General features: G+C 37.6%; 1 protein-coding gene across 1 annotated transcript in view; it reads right to left on the bottom strand.

Annotated features, from left to right (window-relative positions):
* Positions 1-963: 963 nt before the first annotated feature.
* Positions 964-12,481, bottom strand: part of TPRG1 (tumor protein p63 regulated 1) — a 216,941-nt gene continuing 205,423 nt past the window's right edge. The window contains exon 6 of the mRNA XM_054504275.2: positions 964-7,289. Within this exon, the coding sequence (XP_054360250.1) occupies positions 7,095-7,289 (195 nt within the window). The 3' untranslated portion in view covers positions 964-7,094. The remainder of the gene's footprint in view (positions 7,290-12,481) is intronic.

Consider the following 12,481-nt stretch of genomic DNA (forward strand, 5'->3'; position numbering starts at 1 on the left):
TAAATTCAGTGAGGATAATGGTATCCTGGGGTGGCAGGTGCTGATTCAAGTCATATTTCCATTTATTTCTGCTTATACAGATCAAATAAGACTTGCATGGGCTGCCCATCTATTTTTGCTCTAGAGACAAAACAGTCAGTTAACCAATGCCAAAGATCTCTATGGATCAAACCATTCTGACTACTGCTTTGGCTCAGCTCCCATCATGGTAGCCAGTCCACCGTGTCCTCCAGATTGGAGACAGAAAAAAAAAAATCCCACTTAAAAATAATGTTGGTTGTCAGAAACTATAGAAGAGGAAATCTCTTACCGACTTGGAATTAAATATTAAACAAATACTTTAGCAACAAAATTAAAAAATAAATTTAAAAGTCAGAAAAGAAAATCAGTAATTACCAGGAACTAGTATACCTTTACTATGAATAATCCATATTAAATGGTCTCATTTGTTTGTTTTTTAAGAGAGAGAGAGAGTGCACATGCATGCATGTGCAGGAGCTGGGGGTGGGGAGGGGCAGAGAGAGAGAGAGAGAATCTTAAGCAGGCTCTTGCCCAGCGTGGAGCCTAACTTGGGGCTCCATCTTACCACCCTGAGATCATGACCTGAGCCCAAACTGACTGAGTCCCCCAGGCACCCTTCATTTTTTCTCAAATGAGATTACTAAATCAGAAAAAATGTTATGTATGGTATGATGAAACTGACCCTACGTTTCCTGTAAACAAATAGTATGATAAAGAAAACCTGGATTTCATTAATAGTAGTGTGGTGGCAAATGAAGAAAAACTACACTCTAATCTGTACTGGTCAGCCTATATATGAACTGCCAGACCTGTGTTGAATATGATATTTTCAAAGAAAGGTTAACCAAACAGAATACCACAAACAAGAGACAAATTCAATAAGGGCTCTATATAACCCATCACATGAAGAACGGTTGTAGGAACTGGGGTTTTTGTGTCAAAAAAAAAAACAACACAAACTACTTCATTGGGAGAATACCAGTTAGCTGCCTTTATTTGAAGTGTGACCACATGGAATACAAAATTGATTTATTTTGGGTAACTTCAGAGGAAGATCTAGGATTAAATAGATAAATTTCTAGAGAGGAAGATTTGGGTACAATGTTCAGAAAAACTTTCTCCTTGCTGCAGCTGCTTAGCAGTAGAATTAGCTGCTGTGAAAAGCCAGGGATTCTCTGCCTTGCAAATGTTTTTGCAGAAGCTCGATCTGCAGCTGCTGTGCATATTTTGGTTGAGGGCATTGCTGCAATATGGTAGGATGCTAAAGCAGGTGACGTTTAAGGTCCCTTCCAGTCTCAGCTTCAATGAGCCCATAAAGAGTAAGCAGAATGTAAAAGAAGAAGAACTTGAGATGCACGGCATAGGCATTGACAGGATGTGAGACACAAGGGGTTTGTTTCAGAGAACTTGATCCTGACGTATTTCCCATCCATAATGTAGCAATCTGATCCTTCCTATCTGCCTAGAAACACAAGCGTTAATGACATCGGACCTATCATTTTTCTCACTTCAATTTAACCCATCAACAATGATACACTGATTTAGATGTCATGCCTTTCCCTGAAAATAGAGATATGTGAAAGAAACAGTGGGCCAGGAACAGGAAATGGGAAGCTGTAGGATCTAATCCTGGTATTGCCAAAAATTCACCATCTGTTTTTTTGAGCAATTCCTTGCAAATTCCATGTGGCTTCACCCAGGAGGAGAATTGTGAGATGTTTGTTAAGATCTCAGTGTTAAACTGAGTGCAAATAGCCCATCAGATACAAGATCTAGACTCAGGTGCAACCTCATGACTTTGCCTCTCATATTTCACATTGGTTGCAGCCCTGAAATGAAATCTAGCTCACGTATTTTTTGTCTTGGGTTTTAAGGCTGAAGTGAGAATTTAGCAGAAGATACCATGATTCGTCCTGTCGCTACAGAATTCTTCTAAGGGGTTGAGGCAATCGAGTGGAATAAGAAAAGTATGGATCATGTCTCAGTCACTTCCAAGGCCTCAGAAGGAGTTCTTCCCTAGCCTCTGAGGAACTGGTATCAGCAAGGAAATCTGGAGGCCTGGCCCCCTAACTGCCTTAGGAGCACGTTGTGGGAGGTGCAGACCAAAGGTGAGTTTACACATCAGTGACTAAAGTTTCCTGCCACTAAGCATAAGAAGTCACTCATGAGCAGCATCCCTAAACCACAGGTACAGGATGTGGGTACAAGCCCTTGTATAATTGCTGGCCAAAAGCCAATGAGCATTCATCTCTGTGCAAATACTTGGGCTTTTTTTTGTTGTTAACCTTTGAAAACCACAGGCATTAGTCTCTCTTTCTTCCCCTTGGCACAAGTCATCTTCTTTTCTCCAACTTGGTCTCTTGTGTGTAAAGAATTTCTGAGGAGCTTTTAAGCCTAAATTTAATACTTTTGCCCTCCCCTCTCCTGCCCCACAAAATGCCAGGCAGAGGTAAAGCCGCCTTACAAAATATCTGCTGGCTCTGCCGGCTTCCGCAGCTTTGTTTGGGCTTTTCGATCAGATAGGAAATCAGAGTTCTATGAGTGACCTTAGCCTTTAAGAAAAGACAGGTAATTTCTGGAAATTCCCCTTAAACAACGAAGACCTATTGTTTCCTCACCTCAGATTTAACCCAGCAACTATGATGCCCTGATTTAGATGTTATGCCTTTCTCTGGGAATAGAGATACATGCAGAGAGCAGTGGACCAGGCATAGGAAGTTGGAAGCTTTAGAGTTTAATCCCCAGTACCAAAAACTCACCATCTGCTTTTTGAGCAACTTTTTTTTTTTTCCAGTTTCAATGCCTTTGCTTCCTGTTCTGTGAAATGAAAGCATTGGGTTGGGTGGTTTCTATGCCTCCTTAGCCCCAGGGCTCTGTGCATCAGCTTTCTTAGTGTTGCTTCTGCAAGGGGACAAGGATAACAGGCCTCAAGGCAAAAGATCCAAAGCACAGCAACTGGCTTCTCTTTTCTGCCTTAGAGAATGGCCAAAGATCAGGCCTCCAAAGAGGCCCAATTGCCCACTTGAAGGTCAGGCTTAGCATTTCTTGACAGCTCTCCTTCTTGTAAACATTAGAGAATCTACCAACCTTGCCTCTGTACCCAAATATCCCACATCCTGGTGAGAAAACCCAAGCTAACCCCACTCCAGCAAAATAATTTTTTTTTTTTTTTTTTTTTTTTACTGAAAGAGATGGCAGATGGATGTTACAGAGTCTAAATCAAAAGAAGGAGAATATTCTAACCATCAGAATGACCCACAATGTATCAGGAGACCTTGAACAATCTGTCCATAAAGATGTTCAAGCAGGGCGCCTGGGTGGCTCAGTCGTTAAGCATCTGCCTTCGGCTCAGGTCATGATCCCAGTGTCCTGGGATCGAGTCCCACATCGGGCTCCTTGCTCGGCAGGAAGCCTGCTTCTCCCTCTCCCACTCCCCCTGCTTGTGTTCCTGCTCTCGCTATCTCTCTCTCTGTCAAATAAATAAATAAAAATCTTTAAAAAAAAAAAAAAGAAAGATGTTCAAGCAGTTTTTGAAAAGAGACGTATCGGGGATTTTCTAGTGGGAAAATATCCCTGAATGGGATAAAGATCAGATAAAGAAGATGGCTAACCATGACATTTTTATGATGATATGCCCAATACTTAATGCCCCTTGTAAATAATCCTATCCCCAATCAAACTTATGATGTGCCTCTCAGAAACCTTATTGGTAGTTCAGATGACAGTCTGAATGAAAAGCCCAGCCATATAGTAGGTCCCCTGGTTTGTGGTTTGTATTTCCTGTTGAGCTTATGGACAAGGAACCCAAGTGAGAACATCATGTGTCAAATGGGAGAATGATGGTCAGTAGGTCTATAGTGACCGAGGAAAATTTCCCAGAGGGAACTAAATATAGTTCTCTTGGATGTTGCCTTGCTTTCTGCTTCCAAGTTACCACTCTACAGGCAGGTAGTCAATGTTTTATTTCTGCTTTTGTTTTTGTTTTACTTGATATAATCATTTAACCTCATTTCATTCAGTCCTCACAAGATCTTTATGAAGTGGGCAGTAAAGGTATCACTGTATCCATTTTACAGATGAGGAAATTAAATCTTAGGAAAGTTAAGGTAATTTTCTAGGGTCTCATTTGAATGATTCAATTCTTTACAAAGAAAAAAAAAACATTTAATTATCTAATCATCAGCAACAATTCTTTGGAGGATCATAATAAGGTCTCTAGCCTTAAAGTATGATATCAATCACCCATCTATCAATCTTGTTCACAATATCCACTTAATCTAGTCCCTAACTGAACACATCAAGTGATGGCAGGCTCCCTCTTCTAAGGAGCAACCCATTCCGTCTTTGACATTCCTACCTAAAAGAAGTTCTTTCTTATCTTAAACTGCCTTCCAGATTCCTGAATCTTTTCATGGAATGGTAATAACTGGTAATAACCCAGTAATAACCTACTTCCTAGGTCCCACGTATCAGTTTATGGGATATCCCACTAGACAGTCTTTGTGAAATGTGAAAAGCATTCTCCTGTCATCGCTAAGTTCACTCTTCTCCATGTTAAACAGTTTTGGTGTTATTAAACGCTTATCCTATTTGTTAGAGGCTAGACCTCAGGGCTAAGAGACATCTCCCTCCCCTCACCTTTTGCAGAGTTGGTGCTGTACTATGTCCTTTAGAAAGTCACTTCGGAACAGTCTGTCCCAGGTTACGACGAGGACAAATGTGCAGAAAGAAGTCTATTGTCAGGCTGATCCTTAAATGGTAGCTCAAAAGAATGTGCTGGACATTTCAGATGCTTCTGCCAACAAATGCCACTATCTTGAGGCAAATAGGGATTTTCGGGCAGCACTGTTACAATAATTTGCCAATTATGCCTGCTTCAGAACCACTGCCAAAACAATCCAACGACTTTTCATTCCACTACTGTTGACAGGACAGCTAAGGATTTCAACATTTCCTTTTACAGTCTGAATAGAAGTTCTCTGCCTTGGGGACTATAACAATATTTGCCATCATGGGGCTGGGGCTTGGGGGGAAGTGGGTGCTGGGAAGGTTTTTGGAAAGAGGGAGAGAAAGAGAAATGCTAATGGAAGTAAACAAAGACAAAGACTAAATAAAATGAGGGTTATTCAAAGTGTGGGTTTTGAATGCCTGCATCAAATTGATATTTGTTAATGAATCAGAGAACAAATCTTTGAAATTGAGGAAATAAATTTTTAGAAAAAAAGACTTTAAAAATACACTCTGCACAACCCCCACCCCCCCAACAACAACAACAACAAAATAGCTGGAAGTTTTAACTTGAATACCAACCAAGGTGTCTTAACTTTGGGTCTTGAGACAGACTTGAAAATCTGATTATAATAATATTTATGGTGTTCATCATTCAAAGCTTCTTTCCAAAATAGATTAAAAAAATAAAATTGTAAAATTGAAAAGGCAAAACTTGAAGAGATGTGATAATCTCCTGAAGTGTTCATCAGGGAAAGAAAAAGAGAAAATATGAGAGAAAAGAGCAAAGGAAACAGAATAAGGTAGGTCAGTATTTTTGAAAACATGCTCCTCAAAACTTTCTGGGACCCATCGCCATTCCACAGGGGGCAGCTCTGAGACCCCCCAAAAAAGAGGAATCCAGAGGCACTCCCATGTCCACTTCAATCTTAGTGGCCTCACTTATCTGTTTTACATTTTAGGTTTTACATTTTAGGTGTCCAAAACAGATTTCAATAGAAGGAAAGGGTCTGCTATTGGAAAATAAAATGAAATAAATACTTGAACAAAAAACTGCAGAAGAAAATGAGCTATTAAAAGTTCTTGAGCAGGGAGTGATAGGGTCAAATTGTGCTTTAGAAATCTGGCAACCAAATGCAGGATGGATTAGAATAGAGTCAAGCTCGGATCAAAGATTCCAAATAAAAGGCTATGGCAAAATTATCCAGGAGAACAGAATTAGAGACTTGATCTAATAATATATACCTGTGAAAATGGAAAGGCAAGGAGTTCATGAACAATTTTTAAAGAAGAATGAACTTTAAGTTTGACATCTGGGCATTGGGGTACAATGCTAAGCCACACATAAATTTGGTACTGCTATGCTCTGACAGTTTGTGTCCCCCCAAAATTCATACGCTGAAAGCTTAAAGTCCAATGTGATGGTATTAAGAAGTGGGGCCTCTGGGAGGTGATTCGGTCATGAAAGCAGAGCCCTCATGAATAAGATTAATTCCCTTATAAAAGAAACACAAGAGAACCCTCTTGCCCCTTTACCATGTGAAGATATGACAAGAAGTCTGTAACCCGGGAAGAGGGCCCTCACCTGACTATGCTGGCACTCTGAACTCTGAATTCCAGCCTCCAGAACTGTGAGAAATACATTTCTGTTGTTTATAAGCCACCCAGTCTGTGGTATTTTGTAATAACAGCCTAAACAGACTAAGAAAGATACCATATAACATTATTTGGCAAGGAATTTAGATATATCAAAACTGACGGATTTCAGGGACGATGACTGGAACCATAAAAATGCCACAGAGAACTCCAGGAGTTTGAAGATGCTGAGTGTGAGTGGCCATTGGAACACGGATATATATGAACAACAGAAAGAGATACAAAACTGAATCTTGAAGAAATATCAGGGATAGAAATATGGATTTGGAAGTCATTCTCATAAAAAGAGTAGCTAAATAATACAGTCAGACCCCAATAAAAGAAAAAATCAGAATCAAAGGGCTCAAGATCAAGATCCAGAAAATGCCTACATTTAGAAGACAGAAGAATAAGAACCCAGAGAGTCTCCCCTCAGTTTATGATCAGGTATTCATTGACAACATTATTTGAGGAGCTTAAGAGAATGTATTTTCTGGTTTTAGGAAATTTGATTATTCATATATGAGGTCTGAGGTGTGCATCTATCAGTTTAATCAAGCTTTTAGATTTCCTAAGACACTAAGTATTCAACATCATGTAGCACTATTTAAAAGTAATTAATTGTTTCAGTCCAAAAATATGGTGGTCTGAAATAGAATCTTCAATAAAGATATATTGATGGATGACATACTTATACACCAAAAAGAGTCTCAAAAACCAATACTCCCACGGGCAAGGGAATAGCCAAGTTTGTTGCGGTTTCCAATGAATGACATCAGCCCCATGTAGGTTTCAATCAAAATGGGTTCAGTTAACACCATCAGTCCCTTTCCTCTTCCAGATCCAGTGGAATTCTTGTGGGCATTCTGGATAGCTGGAACAAGCTTAGACGTGAACCCAGACAACTGAAGAGGAAAAGAAGGCACAGAGTTAGTAAATGTAGAGTAGGTCCAGAGACACTTCCTCCCCAGCCAGTCCTCAGCAAAGCTGACCACTCTCCTGGGGCTGCAACTATCCTTACTTTTATAGAAATCATTTCTCAGAATTGTCAACATGGCTTCTGTTAGCCTTTTAATAAATTAATCAGTCAATAAATTATGTACATAATGAACTTATCTGCCTCATCCTGTTTATTTTTCATCCTTCATAATTTGTACATTAAGAAGTCACTTCAGGGGCACCTGGGTGGCTCAGATGGTTAAGCGTCTTCCTTCGGCTCAGGTCATGATCCCAGAGTCCTGGGATCGAGTCCCACATCGGGCTCCTGGCTCAGCGGGGAGCCTGCTTCTCCTTCTCCCTCTCTCCCTGCTCATGCTCTCTCTCTTTGTGTGTCTCAAATGAATAAATAAAATCTTAAAAAAAAAAAAAGTCACTTCAATAAATATTTGCTGATGGCCTTTTATGAATCAGATACCTATTGGGTGCTGCTGAAGATTTAATGACAAGTAAGATGTAGTCTCTGTCTCCAAAGATGTGATACTATAATAATCTAAGAAATGAAAAATTTTTTTTTTAAGATTGAGAGATCTTTTTTTTTTTTTTTTTTTAAGATTGAGAGAGACAGAAAGATACCGTAGAAGCAGAGGGAGAGGGATAAGCAAACCTTGGTGCTAAGCATGGAGCCCGAGGAGGGGCTCAATGCCATGACCCCAAGATCATGACCTGAGCCAAAATCAAGAGTCAGATGCTCAACTGACTGAGACACCCAGGTGCACCTTAGAAATGAACTTGTAATGATTATACAAAGATTGTGAAAATAAACAGCAGAAGAGGCACAAGATGCTAAGAGAACACAAAAGAGGGAGAAATCATATGTAGTGAGAGGATCAGAAATGACCTCAAAAGGAAACTCTTGAGACAATCCTTAAAGGGCTCATAGGGTTTCATTAGGTGAAATGGGGTTAGAAAGGGCCTAGTCAACAGCTGTTGTTTTTTTCCAACCCAGCATCCTTTCCACCATTTGAGATTCTTCTTCCAACAAGAGTACCTCCTTTGTTCTTTGGAGAACCACCCTATCCCATTTAGCCCACATAGTTTAAGTGGTGCTGACTTTACCATATGGCTCAGGCCTAACCAATCAGAGGAGTCCATTTCTCTGGTCACAGAGATTGGTTCAGGATGGGTACATGACCAATGTTGTTATAAAACTGATAGAATACAAGCCTCCCTGGAGGTATTCATGGTCATTTTGCCACACATAGTGAGAAACTGACTGAGAAATAAGCCCACAAAAGTGAAAGAACTAAGATGTAGAGAAAGATGAATTCTTGACAAAGTCATGCAGATTACTAGATCAGCCAATCTTGAACTTTTAAGTTAAGTGAGTAAAAGAAAAATTCCTTCTTTTGGTCAAGCCAAGTTGAATTGGATTAAGAGGAGGGTAGTTCAGGGAGCATTCTAAACAGAGAAACAAGCAAGGAAATGAAGTAGGAAAGATATGAGCTCATATCCTTGTATTTCCAAAAAGCTCTTTTATTTCCATGATTTTTTTCTAATATAGATGCATTAGGTAGGTCAAAGAAGGTATCACCACTTCCATGTTAGAAAACCAAGGCTCATAGAAGGTAAATGACTTATCCACAGTAACTCTACTTTCTGCATCACAGTAAAAAAGAACACTGGGAATAAAATCTTATTCACAGTGAGATCCAAATCTGTTTCCTAGGCAACTGGCCACTAATCTAAATTAAGACTCTTATTAGAGCATATTCCAATATCAATTCAAATTATTAAGCATACTTATATAAAGTGATCATTGTTCTTCCCATTTGTCCATGAGGATACCAATCTCTGCTTTAAGAGATTAACACAAGAGTGATGATTCACTGAAGACAGAGAAGCCTGTAGTCTTTCCCCATAATACAATTTTCCATATAGATCTTATGCTGGATTCTTAATTTTATATTGCTCTTGAGCAAACCACTTCTTTATTCTAGTCTTAGTTTCCTTATTAGTAAAAGAAAAACTTTTAAAATTTAGAATGTATCTACTATTGCTAGTTAACCTAACCCATAAGCAAAAAAAAAAAAAAAAAAAAAAAAAGCCATGCAAATAAAACCTCTATAATTTTCTAACTGTGTGACATTATAAAGTCATTTTCCCTTTTTGAGCCTCAGTTTGTTCTTTTGAAAAGAAGCACTGAAATCTATGGATTTTAGATAATATCAGAAATAAAAAAAATAGTGACTATGATAATAAAACAACATAATTTTCTGGAGTTCCTCAATATTTCTAGGTTTTCAAAATAAAAAGATATATTTGCTCTACTTTTTTTTTTTTTAAGATTTATTATTTGAGAGAATGCAAATGTGAACAGGGGGAGGAGCAGAAGGAGAGGGAGCAGGAGAGAGAGAGCGAATCTCAAGTAGACTTCCTGTTGAGTGTGGAGAGACTCAATCCCATGACCCAGAGGGACTCAATCCCATGACCCAGAGACCATGACCTGAGCCAAAATTAAGAGTTGGACACTTAACCAACTGAGCCACCCAGGTGCCCCTGTCTCTCTACTTTTCTTTAAAGTTATATTTAAAGTAATTAAGTAATACCAAAACATTAATTTTAAAAAATAGACTCACTTTCACTGAGGCTAATGCATGTAATAACACAGAAATAGGGTTTTGCTTGTTCTCCATGAGCTTCAGTCTACAGCAGCAAAGACAGACAGAAGGTACTTTTTATTACTATTTGCAGTTCCAGCATCCTCTTTGAGATCTTAAAGAGAATCTAAATATTGCTGTTACTGAAAGATACATACTATAATCATACAGTCTGAGGATTCTAAAAGGAAGGACATCCTTCCTTTCAGCAAACTCCACCAGTGCTTTAGTTGATTGAATAAGAAAAGCAGAAAGAGTGATCTTTCTTCAACTTCCAAAAGAGGAAAGCAGAAAGGAAAGAATAAGTTAATAACATGGATATTTAATCACTATGTTTTAAAATCATAGAATCTCAAGGTCAGAAGTGATCTTGAGCTTATCAATTCACCACTCATCTATTGTTATGCCTTGCTACATCTTTACCAAGAAGCCACATCCCTCTCCATGGACATATCCAGTGACATGGAACTCACTGCTATCTAACCATGTCTACTTCATCACTGTATAGTGGGAAAATCCTTGGCATTAGATGTACAGAGCCAGGTATGTTTCCTTGCCCTATCAGTAACTGATGGTTAGACCCTGGATAAAACCATATAATCTCACTGAGCCTTAGTTTATACATCTGAAAATGGGCAAATAATAATGATGATGATAATAATGCTAAATGACAACCTCATCAGATTGCTGTATGAATTTAAGTGAATTATTCAAAAATATTTTATAAAGCATATTATTTATAGGTACAAATATTTTCATTATTTATAGGCAGAGAAGACTTTAACTTCCTTAGTCCCATTTCCTTCAATTCTATACTTGGAATGCCAATTGACTTAATATGAATCATAGACTCCATAAAACAATTTTTTAACTCTGATATGAGCTTTTTTAAAGTAACAGAGTTCTCTGGATGCCAAAGGATACATTAAATTCTACTCAGAAACCATGATTTCAAAAAACATGGCTTGAGCATCAAAGTATCTTCCCCAAGATATTTATCAGTTATAAAGAGAAAAATACTGACTTTGCAGAGGAGAAATCCAGCATACACCATTTTAAACAAGTGACTAAGATTAACACCAATAGTAATAAGACATACAGGCATCATAAGCCTACAATGAAGACACAGCATCATTTCTATAGTATCTGCACCAAAAAAGCAGACCACAATTTAATCATGAGAAAACATCAGGCAAACCCAAATTGAGAGACATTCTACAAAACAACTGACCAGTATTCATCAGACATGCCAAGATCATGAAAACAAAGGAAGAATGAAGGATGTGATGAGTCCTGGGTGTTATACACAACTAATGAATCATTGAACATTATATCAAAACTAATGATGTACTATATGTTGCCTAATTGAATTTAAATTAAAAAAAGGAAGAATGAGAAACTGTCACATTTTGAAGGAGAATAAAGAGACAGAACAAATCAATATAATATGTTATCATCGACTGGATCCTGGGAAGATAGAGGACATTAGGAAAAACAAAACAAAAACCCAGTGAAATCTGAATAAGCCCTGTAGTTTACTTAATATTATTGTACCAATGTTTAGTTCCCAGGTTTTGATAACTATATTATATTATGTAAGTTTTTAGAAGAATTTGAATGACAGGTACACGGAAACTGTACCATCTTTGCAATTTTCCTGTAAGTCTAAAATTATTTCAAAATAAAAAGCCTTTAAACTCTGGATTGAAAGAAAATCCTAAATATTAGTTCCCCAGGATTATTGAAGTTTTCAATTGATCAAACAGAAAAGTTCCAAAGAAAACCAGGTGCAAGATGACACTCTTACTTTGTTTTTCTTGTCTCTATATTTTTTTAATATGAACCTACATCAAAATTATACCAGCATTACTGAAATTTCATTAAGACTGTGTTTTCTGACATGAATTACACCAAGACAATTGGGTTTACTGAAGAATTTTCCATCTGAAAGAAATAATTTATAAGTTTTCCCTTTTTTTCCTGAAAAATTTCCATTGAATGAATTCATGTCTATACAATTAAATTAAGTCAAAAAGTTGATTTTTTTTCCATTCCAAATTTAGTAATTGTTAAGTTTTCTTCTGAGGATATTACTTTTAGTATTATTACTTTCTTGAGTGTGATTTTAGTTGTTAATTTAATTTTGTGTTTAACTCTACTAAGTACACTAACTTTCCTCAGGCTAAGTTTTGCTTCCTAATGTCAAAAATTACATGCAAGTCCTGTTTGTTTATTAGCTATGTAAGGTTACCAGCTGTCATTTTAGTTTTAGCTGCTTTTTCTATGTATATATGAATTATTTCTATCAGTATTAATACTGTAAACTAACTCTCTATGTCACTAATAGATTAAAAAGCTCTAAAATCATCCAAAAAATATTAATGAAACACCTACACTATTCGCTGGACATTTTCTAAGTGCTGTGACTAGAGAGGCAAGACAGGCATCCTGTTCCTATGGAGATTACATTCTTGTGGTATGAGAAAAAGTAAAAGTAAATA

This window comes from Mirounga angustirostris, unplaced genomic scaffold, assembly GCF_029215605.1.
Source record: "Mirounga angustirostris isolate CCGP_5_RB_7025 unplaced genomic scaffold, mMirAng1.0.hap1 SCAF_1, whole genome shotgun sequence".
In the NCBI taxonomy this organism is placed as follows: Eukaryota; Metazoa; Chordata; class Mammalia; order Carnivora; family Phocidae; genus Mirounga; species Mirounga angustirostris.